General features: G+C 41.9%; 1 protein-coding gene across 1 annotated transcript in view; it reads left to right on the plus strand.

Annotated features, from left to right (window-relative positions):
• Window positions 1-17,075, plus strand: part of LOC134337483 (dedicator of cytokinesis protein 8-like) — a 244,031-nt gene that overhangs the window by 122,341 nt on the left and 104,615 nt on the right. Inside the window, exons 15-18 of the mRNA XM_063032540.1 lie at window positions 1,195-1,312; window positions 6,668-6,738; window positions 8,781-8,922; window positions 14,418-14,513. Coding sequence (XP_062888610.1) covers window positions 1,195-1,312; window positions 6,668-6,738; window positions 8,781-8,922; window positions 14,418-14,513 — 427 coding nt within the window. The remainder of the gene's footprint in view (window positions 1-1,194; window positions 1,313-6,667; window positions 6,739-8,780; window positions 8,923-14,417; window positions 14,514-17,075) is intronic.

Below are 17,075 nucleotides of genomic sequence, written 5' to 3' on the forward strand. Positions count from 1 at the left end.
ATCAATCTACACAGTGTGAGACTTCACTGAGAGCAGCAGTTCAAGCCATTTATTATGTCTGCGCCCTGGAGACTGAGAGCAGGATTTAGAAATTCCTTGGCACAGTTAAAAAAAAATGTTGTGGAGTAAATGATTGGCATAACCCAGAGTGGAGAGATTTTATAAATATTCCAGAAACAAATTCCACATCTGACTTATCAGTGGGATTTTATCCCTAGCACCTATTTTCTCAATATTAAACTTCACACTTTAATTACTATTAAAGTAGCGGCACATTCACAGTTCATCTCCGGAGAAACTTTCAAGCTTAGCATAACGAAAGGGAATGTTTCCTTTTTGCTCATAGAACAACTTGGTTAACTCAAAGTTGAGCTTATTATAATTTGCACACGTACATGCATGCAGACGTGCAATGAGAAACTTGCCTGCAGCAGTATTACGGCCATGTATTATCATATAAGCAGTGTTCACAAGAAAAACATAAATTAAATGTAAATTCAGCACAATTTTACAAGAAGGAACATACTTAGAACAAAAAAAATCGAAGCCCTTTTCAGTGTAAAGTGATCAAAGTGTTTCTGAACTGCAGCGATAAGGGTTTTGCTGGTTGGTTCAAGAACTGAAGTGTTGAAGGGAAGTAGCTGTTCTTGAACCTGGTGGAACAGGCCTTTAAGGCTTCTGAACAGAGCCCAGGATGAATTATTTGTTATGTTAACACATGGGAATTACTGATCCTGTCTCCCTGGAATCATGCGGTGAAAATGGCCACATCTCAAATTGTCCCCACCAAGACCTTAAATGTTGCCTCACATGTGTACAAGGCATGCTGTGCCTATAAGGTCTTTTCCCTGTCATTCTCAGCTTCTGGGACACAGGATCAATCCTGGTTACTGTGCTAATCTCTGCCCCATTTCGCATAACTGACAAGGTGATAGAAATTTGCAGAAATCTTGTACAATACCAAACACTGCTGGGAGCAGCTCGATTGCCTGAAGTTATTAATAAAGGTAACTACAAAGCTACCGGTTGTGGACCAGTTGCAGGGAGAGAGAGATTGAGAGATTCCCTCATCCAAGGCAGTCCTTGGAAGGATCAACATGTCCACAACACCATGTCTGGTTTGGATGATTGACGACTTTTGGTAAATGCTGATCAAATTATCACATCACTAGAATGTGTTGTCTTCTTTTTCAGAAATCTTCTCTATGTCTACCCTCAGTTCCTCAATTTCTCAAACCGACAGGGATCAGCGCGGAACATCACTGTGAAAATCCAGTTCCTGGAGAGCGAGAAGCCTGGTGCGGCCTTACAGGTGAAGGATGCGCTAATGGTCAGGGCCTTGTTGTGTAAGAACCGTCAGCTAGTTGAGGAGCTGAGTAGCCTGGAGTTCAAAGATATGCGGCTGACAATTAAATTATCCCCATGGTGTCATCTCACAGCTAGCGGAAAGAAATCTGGTCTTTCAGATCAGATCTTGTCTGGTTTTTGGTACTCACCTTTCGCTGAGGTTAGTGAGTCCCTGCAGTTCTCTACTTCAGAGGCTTTTGGAGGTTGGATCAATGAAGGTATTTAAAGAGAGGTTAAAAACATTTTGAAGGATCAGGGAATTGGCTTAGAAGACGAGATGAGGGCTGGGGTAGACCAGCCTTGATCACATTAAATAACAGGGCAAGCTGAGGGGCCAAGTGATTTTTTTCCTGGTCTTACGTTTTCTTATGATGAAGAGCAGCTTTCACATGTACGGCCAGAGTAGTGATTGAAACTTCTTAAAGAATATTACACTCCAAATTCCTGTTGTCTGCTGACATAAGAGTGCAGTTGCTGGAACGTTGATTGACACACAAAACGCTGGAAGAACTCAGCAGGCCATAAGACATAGGAGCGGAATAAGGCCATTTGGCCCATCAAGTCTGCTCCACCATTCGATCATGTCTGATCCATTTCCTTCTCAACCCCATTCTCCTGCCTTCTACCTGTGACCTTTCACGTTCTGGTTTATCAAGGATCTATCAGCCTCCACCTTAAATTCACCCAATGACCTGGACTCCACAGCTGCCTGTGGCAACATATTCCATAGATTCACCACCATCTGGCTAAAGAAATTCCTCCTTATCGCCATTCTAAATGGACATCCCTCTATTCTGAGGTTGTGCCTAGGTAGTCCCAGACTGCCCCACTATAGGAAACATCCTCTCCACATCCACTCTATCTAGGCCTTTCTACATTCAAAAGATTTCAATGAGATTCCCACTCATTCTTCTAAACTACAGAGACTACAGGATCAGAGCCAACAAACGCTTCTCTCATGATAAGCCTTTCATTCCCAGAATAAGTTTTGTAAACCTTCTTTGAACCCTCTGTAATGTCAGCACATTCTTTTTTGGTCAGCTGAGATTTTCCCTTCAGGAAATCATGCTGACTTTAGCCATTTTATCATGTGTCCAAGTATCCCGAAATCTCATTCTGAAAAAAAATTGAGTCCAGCATCTTCCCAAACTCTGAGGGCAGGTTAACTGCCCTATAATTTCCTTTCTTCTACCTCATTGCCTCACTCCCTCCCTTCTTAAAGAGTGGAGTGTCATTTGCAATTTTCCTGTCCTCTGGAACCAGGCCAAAATCTATTGATTCTTGAAAGGTCATTACTAATGCCTCCACAATCTCTTCAGCTTCTTCTGAATTTCTTCTGAATTTGGCATACAGATAGAGGATGAAATAGTTAGATCTAAAACTAGTGTATTATGCTTGAACAAGGGAGACTACAACAGGATGAGGGAGGAGTTAGCTAATGTGGATTGGGAGCACAAGCTATTTGGTAGGACAGTTGAGGAACAGTGGAATACTTTCAAAGAGATTTTTCACAATGCTCAACAAAAGTATATTCCAGTCAAAAGTAAGGACAGTAAGTGTGGGGAGAGCCAGCCTTGGATAACTAAGGAAATAAAAGATAGTATCAAATTAAAAAGCTCATGTGTACAAAGTCGCAAAGAGTAGTGGGAAACGGGAGGATTGAGAAAACTTTAAAAAGCAACAAAGAACAACTAAACAAGAAATAATGAAAGGGAAGATAGAGTATGAAAGTAAATTAGCACAAAATATAAAAGCAGATAGCAAAAGTTTTTATAAATATATAAAGCGGAAGAGGGTGGCTAAGTCAACGTAGGTCCCTTGGAAGATGAGATGGGGAAATTGATATTGGGTGATAAGGAATTGGCTGAGGCATTGAACGATTATTTTGTGTCGGTCTTCATGGTGGAGGACACGTCTAATATGCCAAAGAAGGATGTTATGGACGAAATGGGAGGTAAGGACCTTGATAAAATCACTGTCACTAGAGAGATAGTGATGAGCAAACTAGAGGGCCTGAAGGAAGCTAAGTCCCCTGTTCCTGATGGGATGCATCCTTGGGTGCTGAGGGAATTGGCGGAGGTTATAGTAGATGCGTTGGTAACCATTTATCAAAACTCTCTAGACTCTGGGCAGATCCCGGTGGATTAGAAGACAGCAAATATCACGCCACTTTTTAAAAAAGGATTTGGGCAAAAGATGGGCAACTATAGGCTAGTTAGCTTAACATCTGTAGTCGGGAAAATGCTTGAAGCTGTCATTAAGGAAGAAATAGCAAAACATTTAGAAAGGAGTGGTTCCATTAGACAGATGCAGCATGGATTCAGAAAAGGTAGGTCCTGTTTGACAAACTTACTGCAGTTCTTTGAGGACATAATGAATGCAGTGGATAGAGGGGAACAGGTGGATGTCATACACTTGGATTTCCAGAAGGCGTTCGATAAGGTGCCACACAAGAGACTTATAAATAAGATACGGATGCATGGAGTAGGAGGAAGTGTATTGGCAGGGATAGTGGATTGGTTAACCAATAGAAGGAGAGAGTTGGTATAAATGGGTGTTTCTCCGGTTGGCAGTCGTTGGTGAGTGGGGTGCCGCAGGAGTCGGTGCTGGGTCTGTAGCTGTTTACCATTTACATTGATGATCTGGAAGAAGGGACTGAGTGTAGCGTAGCAAAATTTGCTGATGACACTAAACTGAGTAGAAAAGCATATTGTACAGAGGATGTGGAGAGTCTGCAGAGGGATATAGATAGGTTAAGTGAGTGGGTCAAGGTCTGGCAGATGGAATACAATGTTGGTAAATGTGAGATCATCCACTTTGGAAGGAATAATAGAAGAGCAGATTATTATTTAAATGGTGAAATGTTGTGCAGAGGGACTTGGGAGTGCATGTTCATGAATCGCAAAAAATTGGCTTGCAGGTACAACAGGTTATTAAGAAGGCAAACGGAATGTTGGCCTTCATTGCTCGAGGGATTGAATTCAAGAGCAGGGAGGTCATGCTGCAACTATACAGGGTACTGGTGAGGCCGCACCTGGAGTACTGTGTGCAGTTCTGGTCTCCATACTTGAGGAAGGATATACTGGCTTTGGAGGCAGTGCAGAGGAGGTTCACCAGGTTGATTCCAGGGATGAAGGGGTTAACATATGAGGAGCGATTGAGTTGCCTGGGACAATACTCTCTCGAATTCAGAAGAATGAGAGGGGATCTTATAGAAACATACAAAATTTTGAAAGGGATAGATAAGATAGAAGTAGGAAAGTTGTTTCCATTGGTAGGGGACACTAGAGCTAGGGGACATTGCCTCAAGATTCAGGGGAGAAGATTTAGGATTGAGTTGAGAAAACTGTTTTTCCCAGAGAGTGGTGAATCTGTGGAATTCTCTGCCCAGGGAAGCAGTCGAGGCTTCTTCACTAAATATATTTAAGATACAGGTAGATAGGTTTTTACATAGTAGGGGAATTAAAGGTTATGGGGAAAAGGCAGGTAGATGGAGCTGAGTTTAATGGACAGATCAGCCATGATCTTATTGAAAGGCAGGGCAGGCTCGATGGGCCGGATGGCCTACTCCTGCTCCTATTTCTTATGTTCTTTCAGAACCCTGGGCTGCAGTCCATCTGGTCCAGGTGATTTAGCTACCTTAAAACCTTTCAGCTTCCCAAGTACCTTCTCCTTAGTAATAGCAACTTCACTCACTTCCGTCCCTTATGCTTTTGAACTTCTAGCATAATGCCAATGTCTTTCACAGTGAAGACTAATGTAAAAATCTTGTTCACTTGGTCTACCATTTCTTTGTCTCCCATTACTATCTCTCCAGCGTTGTTTTTCAGTCATCGATATCTACTCTCACCTCTCTTTTACTCTTTATATACCTGAAAAAGCTTTTGGTATCTCCTTTGATATTATTAGCTAGCTTACCTTCATTATTTCATCTTTTTGCTTCTTACAGATGTTTTAGTTGCCTTCTGTTAGTTTTTAAGAGCTTCCCAAATCCTCTAATTTACCACTAATTTTTGCTCTATTATATGCCCTTACTTTTGCTTTTATGTTGGCTTTGATTTCCCTTGTCCGCCACGGTTGTGTCATCCTGCCTTCAGAATAGTACTCCTTTGGAATGTTTCTATCCTGTGCCTTCTGAATTGCTCCCACAAACTCCAGCCATTGCTGCTCTGCCATCATCACTGCTAGTGTCCCCTTTCAGTCAACTTCGCCCAGCTCCTCTCTCATGCCTTTGTATTTCTCTTTACTCCGCTGTAATACTGATACATTTGATTTTAGCTTCTCCCTCTTAAACTGCTGGGTGAATTCTATCATATTATGATTACTGCCTCCTCAGGGTTCCTTGACCTTAAGCTGCCTAATCAAATCTGGTTCATTACACAGCACCCAATCGAGAATAGCTGATCCTGTAGTGGGCTCCACCGCAAACTGCTCTAAAAAGTCACATCTTATGCTGCCTGACCTACTGAATCCGTGCAGCATTTTGCTTGTTGCTCCTGTTGTCTGATGCTACCTCACTCTGTATTTAAGTACACATTTGGCCTCCTGCCTTTGATTCCTTTCCCTCTATGGCCATTCTCTCCAAACAATCCCTTGATCCATTTGGCCCTTCTTTCTCTACTGCCCTTCCTCTCTATGATCCCTCCCTTTTGTGTTACCCCCCCCCATCTGACAATGTTTGTTTCTACTGTCACTATGAGTACCTCCCCATTATTGCTATGTCATTGACCAGTGCTTTAGGGTGATAGAGGAATAGAAATTCATTCTTGAGTAGTAAGTATGTACTGGGGCCTTGTATTAAACTCCCACTACACAGTCCAATTACCTGCCTTGGTTTTTTTTTGTTACTCATGCCACTTGTTCCCTTCACCTGAGTCCTGTATTGTTCTATTCTTCCTTATGAGATGAGGGGAATGATCAGTGAGTTCTTTCACCTATCATTCCATTTGATTCAGCCTCATCCAGAAATTTGTACCTCAACCTGGCATATCTTCTGTCACGTCTCGCCTGGTCTGTGCTTGGAGAGGGCCTTTGGTCAAATACTAACCACAGAAACCCATGCAGCCATGTTAATGAGCTCCAGCAGACGACTTAAGCGACAATCAACTGTCTAATGATCTGCAGAATGATTATTCCTTGCGTCAGTTTAAGTTGTTCTACTGAGGCGTCGCATGAAGTTAAACATTGGCCAAAATGGTGCTCCAGCCTAAAGCCTCACCTTGGCCGCCTTAGGACCATGTGCTATCATGATAAGGTCTGTCTTTAAGCGCTACTTTTATTGAAGCTACAGATAATGTTATTAATAATTATTTTCCTCCAGGTCATTTTTGGAAAATCTGGATATCCTGAATACACAACTGAATCGTTTACACCTGTGGCCTATCACAGCAAGTATGCACGAGGAGGGAGTGGTGGGCACTGCAGTGTGTATGATCTTAGGCACAATTAAAGAGATGAGAGTTTTTTTTCTGTCTGTGGATTCAACTTGGAGTTCTGTAGCCCACAGTACAAAATTCAGAGTTCAATAGCAACTAGAGTTCATCTAGCAGCCACCCTGTGACATCAGGTGACCTGTTATAGTGGACTCAATGGGCATCAGTACAACACTGAACTGAATGAGATCAATGAGTGCTCTCAGCTTGAGATTGGCTGGTGCTACGTAGGCGAGTTTGGTGGTCACTCTCTTGATGAGAGTCAATGTGATATCAGATTGAGACTGTCACAGAGCAGCCAGTGACAGAGGATCTACCACCATGACAGATAGCTGATGCCCAAGACTGTCTCTGATGGAACCGTGGACAACAAACTATAAATAATTCCTCACCACCATGCACATTGTAGGGTACTAAGCCAATTATGTTTATCATCTCTGGGAATTTTATAAGCAAAATCTGGAAGTTTGTGGTGGAGTATGGGGATTATCACTGGGAATTTGTAGTAAGAATGCGTGCTATTTACATTTATTTAGAGTCTGCAGAGTAAACTGACGGTATTTTAATAATTGACTTAATAATCTTTCTAATGTAGATAGTGGTTTTATCTGTGATTGGATGGTCTCCGTTTGCCTGCCCTGTATATCCATACCTTCCTTAAGTCTCTTCTCAGCTCTGATTGGTTTATTCGGTGTTACGGCAATGTTTGGGCCCACTTTTTCTCTCTGCATTATCAGGCTCTATGAAACTGCATTTGAAGGTGTACAGGCAAGCTCTCAGCAGCCCCTGTGCACACATGCTCAAAGTGAGAATATTGGTTGCTGTTCCGTCCCTAACCCAGGAGTCCTGAGATCAGATAAGGGGGCTGTCCTGGTCACTGTGCCTCAGTGACAAAGTGGTGGAAGTGGAGCTGTTTTACCCAGAAACTCACTCACTCCATTCAATCACTGTTTTACTGGTTCTGGGCACAGCAGTAAAAAAAAACAATAAATGCTTCCTTCGGCTTATCGTTCTGCATTGTGCGTGGTTATAGTTTCAGTAATAATGCTTGCAAAATGATCGGTCACTGGATAAAATATCCTTTAATACAGTAGGGACTATTCAGCTCATTCCATTTTAAACCATGACATAGGAGTAGAATTTGGCCATTTGGCCCATTGAGTCTGCTCTGTCATTCGATCATGGTTGATTTATTATCCCTCTCAACCCCATTCTTCTGCCTTCACCCTATAAGCTTTGATGCCCTGACTAATCAAGAACTTACCAACCTCTGCTTTAAATATACCCAATGACTTGGCCTCCACAGCCTTCTGGGGCAATGAAATCTACCCTCTGGCTAAAAAAATTTCTCCTCATCTTTGTTCTAAAGAGACATTCTTGATTTTGAGGCAATGCCCTCTGGTCCTAGACTCCCCCACGATCGGAAACATCCTCCCCATGTCCACTCAGTCTAGGCCTTTTAATATTCAATAGGTTTCAATGAGATCCTCCCTCATTCTTCTGAACTCCAGCAAGTACGGCACAGAGCAATCAAACGCTCTTCGTACATTAAACTTTTCATTCCCAGGATCATTCACGAGAACTTCCTCTCAACCTTCTCCAATGCCAGCACATCCTTCAAGGGGCCCAAAATTGCTCCCTTTACATCAAGTACTGTCTGACCCATGCCTTACAAAGCCTCAACATTGAATCCTTGCTTTTCTTTACTTAGAGATACAGTACGGTAGCAGGCCCTTCTGGCCCACGAGCCCATGCTGTCCTAGTAGATCCATGTGACCAATTAACCCACTAGCCCATACATCGGGGGAATGTGGGAGGAAACCGGAGCACTCAGAGGAAACCCTCATGGTCATGGGGAAAACATACGAACTCCTTACAGATAGCAGTGGGAATTGAATCCAGGTCACTGTCTCTATTATTGGGTCTTCTAACTATATGATTTAAATTCTCTCATTATTTAAGGATATCAGTTCCTTGACATTGTTTTAACTATTTTGTCAGGTCTCCTTTCTTCTACGAGGAAGTGAAGATGAAGCTGCCTTCAAATCTCAATGAGAAGCATCATTTGCTCTTTACCTTCTATCATGTGAACTGTCAGCCCAAACAGAGCCCGGACATACCAGAGGTTCCAGTGGGTTACAGTGTAAGTCTCTACATTATCACCGTGTGCTCTTTCACTGTTACTGCAGAACTGTAGCCACTCAGTGCAAGCGAATATCAGCCTTGTGTTGAATATGTGGAGCCCTGCTGCTCTGGCAGAATATAAGCAATAATTGGGCCCAGTCTTTCCTTTGGCTCAATCACAGGATGTATGTGGATTGTATTTGATTGAAATCAAGCCAGTTTGACTCAATTTTAAGCTGACTGCTGTCTGTTGGAATCCTTCATGCAGTGAAATCCTTATACTGTTGAGACCATTTGTCTCGACACACAAGGGAGCTGAAGAAACTCAGCAGGTCAGGCAGCATCTATGGAGGGAAATGGTCGGTCTATTGAATTGAATTGAATTGATTTTATTTCTTACATCCTTCATATACACAAGGAGTAAAAATCTTTATGTTACATCTCCGTCTAAATGTACAAGGTGCAATTTATAGTAATTTATAATAAATAGTATGTACAACAGGACAGTCAATATAATATAGAAATACAATTGTATCAGCATGAACTAATCAAGTTAATTATGAATTAAATATGTTTTGGTTCAAGGCTCTTCATTAGACTGGAAAATAAAGCCTGATTTATACTTGTGCATACGGGCTACACCGTAGGCCTGATTTATACTTTTACGTAGCCCTACGCTGTAGTGAGCATGCGTATTTGTGTCTGCATCACTCTGCAATTCACTGCCAAAACGCTAGTTGGCGGTGGGGTTTCTATGCCACTGTGTTGAGTTTCTTCGTGAGAGACATGGACGGGGAAATGCACTTCAAATATTTTTGTATGTCGGCAGGTAGATTTGACGATTTGGTTCATCGTCTCCAACCATTTATTTCGCGTCAGTGTACAGACATGGTGGAGAAAAGCAACCGGAAGTGCATAGGAGGAAATGCGACGCTACCAAGCGGACCAGTCGCAGTTGTTGCGGTCTGCTTCGCAGCGACGCGTGAGTTACATTTTTGGGGAGGCGCACGTCACCCTACGGCGTGAGGTACGGCATAGTGTATGCGGTACCTACGGCGCATTTGACGCACTAGTATAAATCAGCTTTTAGAGGGGAGATAGCCAGTATAAAACGTAGAGGGGAGGGGTGGAGCAAGATCGACCAGACTGACCGCTTGCCTCCTATGTTTACAAGTGGAATGTGAATGTTTCCTGTCTGGCTCATTCTGCAAGAGTGTGACACTTAACACACAAAATTATAAAAATATTGACTTCAACGGCAACAAAAATATGAGTTTGTCGAGTAATGTAATTGGTGAACTTTTACTGCGCTTTGTGTTCAGTTTCTTTTGGTGCTCAATTAATGAGTTGCTACGTTTTTTTCTTAAACGTAAAATGCCTCTGCTGTTTTATTTGTGAAAACCTGCAAGTTTACCGATGAAATTAAGATCCGAAAGTTTGGAGAGTAAGAGGTTTTGCACTTCCACTAAATTTCGGTGAAAGAAAGCCCAGTAGCTTCTAAGCCACAGTTTTTTTAAAACTCCTCAGCTTGTATTAGGTGACCAGGGTAAAAGGTTAGCCAAGAAGAGCTAATAAAACCGCAACACACACACACAGAATGCTAGAGCAACTCGGCAGATCAGGCAGCATCTCTGCAGGGAAGAGTCTCTGTCCAAACGTCGACTGTTTCTTTCTCTCATAGATACTGCCTGACCTCCTTAATTCCTCTAGCATTTTTTGTGTTTCCAGCATCGGCAGAGTCTCTTGTGTCTGCTGTAAAATTGTGTGTCTCTGAAAAATAATGACTCATATCTCTTGCTCAATCTGTGTGTATCTTGGTTCGCTGGAACTGAACTTGCATCAGACATACAGTACGTGATTAGCAGCACATGGCTGAGTCCATCACATGCAATTATTCCACTGGCCCTGCCACTAAATGTATCCGGTCAGAGCCTGGGCACTTGCCTGCGATCATAATGAACAAAAGGAGCAGCAACTGATACTGGTGTCTTACAAGTAACAGGGTGGGAAGAGGTATACTGCAGGTAGCTGTGAGCATCAGTGGGTTTATAGTAGACATCAGTGGATAAGCTGTCTCCAGAGATAGAGACAGAGAGACCAAGAAAGGGGAAGGAGGTGTCGGAAATGGACCAGGTAAATTTGAGGGCAGGGTGGAAGTTGGAGACACAGTCGTTCAAGTTGTCGAGTTCCACATGGTTGCAGGAACTAGCACCAATGCAGTCGTCAATGTAGCATAGGAAAAGTTAGGGAGTGATACTGGTTTATGCTTGGAATATAGGCTGTTCCACATAGCCGACAAAAAGGCAGACATAGCTGGGAGTGCCTATGGCTGCACTTTTCGTTTGAAGGAAGTGGGAGGAACTGAAGATGACATTATTGAGAGTGAGGACAAATTCCACCAGACGGAGCAGAGTGGTGACGGAGGGGAACTGGTTGGGTCTGGTGTCCAGAAAGAACGGATAGAGATGGATGGTGGTGGGGGACGCATTTTACTGAATATTGCAATGTTTCAATGTACGTGTGACTAATAAAGCTGACCTTTAATCTTTACCTTCTAATGCCACTGGATTCCAGCAAAGGTATAGATGTCACTGCACCTCCTAATATCTATTTTCCATCTCTGAAAATTTTTCTACGTTACACACCTTTTGCAAAAGTCTTTGAAAATAGATATACTTTGAACTTTGATGTCTCTCATTGCCGTCATGCTGCAGGAGATGCATTAATTGCTGCCCCATGACCAAAAGAACATATGCTTAGTTCTCTTGACATGGCCTCCTCTACATTGGAAAACCAAGCAGAGACTAGTCCACCATTTTGTGAAACAGCTGTGCTCTGCCTTCAGCAGCCATCTTGAACTAACAGCAGCAGGCCACTTTAACTCTCCTTTGCACTCCAGCTCACTGATCTGTCTTTCCTCTGTCTCCTCCATTGCTGCAAAGAGGCCAAATGCAAATTGCAAGAGTAATTTGGCAAACTGGATCGAAAACTGTCTTGGCAATAGGGTGATGATAGAAGTTTGTTTTAGTTACTGGATGTTTATGCCAAATGATGTTGCTCAGGGATCAGTGCTTGGTTCATTGCTTTTTGTAATATATGTAAATGATTTAGATGTGGATATAGGATGCACGTTCAGAAGATTTATAAAATGGCACAAAGATTGGTGGAGTTATGGATAATGTGGAGGATAGACTGAGGGTGTAAGGTGATATCGATGTGTTGGTGAAATTGGCTGATACATAGCAACTGGATTCCAATCAGGTTAAATGTGAAGTGATGCATATATTGGGCTTCTAATGAGGCTAGGACAGACACCGTGAACGGCAGGGTCTTGGGGAGTACTGATGATCAAAAGGAATTTTGGATACTTAAAGGTAGCAGCACAAGTAGGTAAAACAATTAGGAAGGGATAAGGATACTGGCCTTCATTCGTCAAGGCAGGGAGGTTACGCTCCAATTTTATAAAACTTTGATTAGGTCTTAACTGGAGTACTGTGCGCATCACTGGATGCCGCACTCTGGGAAAGATGTGATAGCACTAAAGGGAATGCAGAGGCGATTCACCAGGATGTTACCTGGGATGGAACATATCAGTTATGAAGAGAGATTGCAGAAACAAAATCTTTTCTCCCTGTTGCAGAGGATGTTAAGTGAAGACACCATTAAGGTACATGAAATTATAAGGGGATAGATAGGGCAGACTGCAGGAAACACTTCCTCCGTATCTGAGATAGACAAAAGACAAGGAAATAGATTTAGGATGCGGGGAGAGAGAGAGAGATTCAGAAGGGATACAAGGGGGACATTTTTCGCCGAGAGAGTGGTGAGTACCTGGAATGCACTACCCGGGAGAGGTTTTGTTTCAAGATGGAGCCAAGCTGCAGTCTCCATAGTTGTTTTTTTAATGTTTTTTTTAGTTTCATAGGATGACTTTGGAGTGTTCGGGATCAAGTTATAGTTTAGCGACACGGATGTAGGGGAATTAGAGGATAGGCTGGAGAGTTTAAGCCTCAAGGTCAGTGACAGGACATGGAAGGGGACAGAAGCCAGAGTAATAAGCTGGTGGAGAGGAGGCATACAAGCTGGTAGCTGGTACGTGAAGCCAGGTGAGGGGGAAAGATGTAAGAAGCTGGGAGGTGATAGGGGGAAGAGTTAAAGGGCTGAAGAAGAAGAGTGAGACCCGTACATTATAGAGGAAGGACCTATAATGACACAACTGCCCCCAGAGATCAGCAAACACTTTCCTGATTCTGTACTTTCTGGGCTGTTGTGCTTGGTGTGCCATGGTTTATGTTCAGAAATTAGACTTCTTTCCTGTAATTAGTGTTTTAATGTGATAGGGAAGAGAGCACTATTATGACATCCTATTTTAGAGACTGAACATACGTTTGTAAATGTTGGCAGTAAATAGGGATACCAGACTTAACTAGAACAGGACTGTGGTCTCTTCCTGTAAGGGTTAACACTGGACACCAGTAACAATTATTTCTAAATTTAAAATCATTTATGAAATATTTAATTTCGGCTGTGATATGATCTGCCGTCAATATCCATTGCAGAGCCTGGCATATAAATGTGCATCTCTGTAGCTGCTCTCCATAGTAATTTGGAGCTAATTATATATTTTATGGTTTCTGCTTAGAATCCTCTCATGATGATTGAAAACAATATTCCCAGCAAATAATTAGAATTACTATAGGCACAAGCTAAATTGGAATGAACACTATCTGTATATTCACAGATATCATTGTTTGTGGATTACTGTTTTCAGCAATTTTTCTAACTTTTTTGCTACAAAGTTGTTTCTCTTAGTTAGCAAGACTTGAACTAAGAGTTAGTTAATAGGAATATCTCCCCTGAGTACTGTTGTGTGTGTAATCTGAAGTGGAAGGAACTGAATATCAAATAGATAGCATGTTGTGATGAGGGGAAGGTGTACTTTATAGCCAAGGACTAGCAGGCCTGTGAGACTTGAGCAGAGAAGTTCCTCTGGACTGGCACATCAATAATAAACACAAAATGCTCTGCAGATGCTGGGGTCAAAGCAACACTCACAACACGCTGGAGGAACTCAGCAGGTTGGGCAGCATCTGTGGAAACGATGAGTTGACGTTTCAGGCCAGAACCCTTCCTCAGGACTGTAGCCCCTTCCCTCTACAGTTCTGAGGAAGGGTTCTGGCCCGAAACATCGACTCATCGTTTCCACGGATGCTGCCCCACCTGCTGAGTTCCTCCAGCGTGTTGTGAACATCAATAATAAACTCGATGGATAAAGATTGTACACGACACAAGGCACTTTAAATCCCTGCAATGGAGAATCTTTGGGAGGTATTTGAATTTCTGATTTTGTTCTCTATTGCAATTAATTGTTGCATTCCTGGGGTCTGATTACCAGCCAATAAATTATTGCTTATTCAGCAGTATATTTTTCGGTTACAAACGGATAATAGAAATGTTTACGTTCCTTTATCATTATTGGGTAGTATTAATTATTCATCCTTTACTTGTCAATAGTGGTTACCAATCCTGGACAAGGGACATTTACGCTCTGGTTCTTTTGAGCTTCCTGTCTGTTTGGACAAACTTCCATCCCAGTATTCAGTAGCCTCTGTAAGTACATGGTTAATAAATATCTATCCATATTAATGTAATAACTGGTGCATCTCTGTTTTCACAGGGGATTAGATTAAATGTATGTTTCTGAAAAGCCATTCATCTCAACTACTCTGTTCCAATCCATATGCTTTGGTCAGGTCTCCTACCATCTCACTCTAACCTACTATTCTCCTCTTCCTCATATACTTTTCTAGCCTTCTCTTAATATAGTCCTACATTTTTTCTTTCAAACACTCCCTGTGGTTGCAAGTTTCACAATCTCATCAGTCTTTGGTTTCTGCTGAATTTCAACATGTATCAATAGCCTCTAGTTACTCTTGCCCCAATGTTGATCCTTTCCAGATGACTGTACCCTCTCGTTCTGGTACTGTCCTTGTAAATCTTTTCTGCAATGTCTCTAACACCGCTGGATCATTTTTATAACACAGGTGACTGTAACTACACCTCTGTACTTCTAGAAATAACGCCCAATGCTTGAGTTGCTTTCTTATGGCCCTACTAAGCTGTAGTGAAGTTTTTGATAATAGATATTTTATTGATCCCAAAGGAAATTACAGTGTTACAGTAGCATTTCAAATGCACAGATATACAAATATTACAAGAGAAGTAAGAAGAATAAAAAATAAGTTACCTTAAAAGTAGGATTACAAGATTTATAAGTCAAAGATTACAAGATTGTTGTACTTGATATCTGAGATCCCTTTATTCCTCTCACCCACCTGGACATACATCCTTTGAATTATAAGTGACCTTCGTATTCTTAACAAAATGCATTGGTATCTATCTATGTTGAATGCCGTTTCCCAAACTTTTGGCAAGTTTATTAATATCTCACTGTAATTTATAGCAGTCCTTCTGAGGTTTGACGTCACCTCTCAGTTCAGTGTCATCCAAAAATTAAGCAATTTTTCTTATGATTCACAGTAAATCATTGATGTGAGGTGAGAACAGTAGTGGTCCCAGCATAGACCTTTGCAGAAACTGTCCATATTTATCCGCTACTAAGGTTGATTGGTGTCATTTCTTGGCCTCTATCCTGAAGCTAGCCAGCAATCCATTCTACGACTTGCTTTCTTACTCCACAATTACTGATGTTATTCATTAGTTTATTAAAGTGTAACTTATCAAAAACTTTTAGAAGATTTTAGATAAATTACATACAGTGGATTCCAGTTAGTTGGGACCAGTACATTTTGGCCCAATTAAGCGGCTGCCCAATTAGCCGAAGTTTCATGTAAATAGTTAAAAGGTGTAAAAAAGACAAACTGCTGTTTAACTGAGTAACGACTTATGTATTGAAATGAAATGCAGAACAAATTTGAATATTACCAATACTGCTGGTGGTGGTCTGCCATATCCAACGAAGGCAGGAAACCTGTGCCGGACAGTTTTTAAACAGGAAAGGTCGTCCACTGGGCCACTCTCTCAACCTGGGAAGTCTGGGTCAAGTGGTACGAGTGGACCTCATGACGGTGGTCTTCCCTAGTTGCTGTGGATGACCATGATGTCTTCTGTGCCTTGTCATGCATTTTGTTCTCCACGTAACACTGCAGATCCATCAATTCAGTCTCACTGTAGATCTCATCCGCTCAGTCTGCTGGAGCAGACTTTGCGTGCCAGGATAGGCCTGACCCTCTCTCACCAGGGTGTGAGACCCGCCGGTTACCCTCACCTGCTTTATCCTGCCTGTTGAAGCGGCCTATTGGGGTGTGGCCGCCGATTCATACTTGGAACCACAGGTGAGAGCTGAGTGTCCGGTGGGGACCAAAGGTAACATTCAAGAAGGTTGTCGATACCCTCAAATTGTTTGTAGTTTCTATCTTGTTGAAGGAGTGACATTGTTTTATTTCCACTCCCGGCAGTTTCTGGCATTTACAAGTCTATATGCTTGAAACTGCAGTGAGTAAAACCACACCATTACTCACCATCAGAGAGAAATATCACTGCTTTTTGAACACAAGCTGGTGTTATTTAAAAACTATTTGCTCTAAGCACGGTATAGTGTCTAAAGGAAACGCAAGTGCACGCGACCGAGGCTAGTTAGAAATTGTCTTCTGTCCCAATTAAGCAGCATAGTGTCCCAAATAAACAAAGGGAATCCCAGCTGTTTTCTCGACTAGTTTTTGTTCTTTAACAGTTGTCCCAAATAAGTGGCTTCCCTGATTAACTGATGGCCCAGTTAATTGAAATCCACTGTCTTTTATATTACTATGTATTATGTCTGCTTTTAAAAGTCAGTGACACTGACAAATACAATCTCTATTACCTTCGTTGAGTTGATGAATTGATTTAATGTGTCTCCATTTCTTATTTATAATGCTCTTATCTCATTGATCATCTCATCATCCAAAGTCATGTCCATCTGTTCTATCTGGTCTGTAAATACCAAAGTAAAAGAATGATTTGTATCCTGAAAATCTCATTGACCTGTCTTTCTCCTGATCATCCTTGTCATATCTCAACCTTCCTTCTTCTATTGATGTCTGTAAAATACTTACATTTTGGTTTATGCTCCTTGATAACTCATCTTTGTCTTCCTATTCATTTTTCTGGTCC

The sequence above is a fragment of the Mobula hypostoma genome, chromosome 24 (genome assembly GCF_963921235.1).
Source record: "Mobula hypostoma chromosome 24, sMobHyp1.1, whole genome shotgun sequence".
Classification (NCBI taxonomy): domain Eukaryota; kingdom Metazoa; phylum Chordata; class Chondrichthyes; order Myliobatiformes; family Myliobatidae; genus Mobula; species Mobula hypostoma.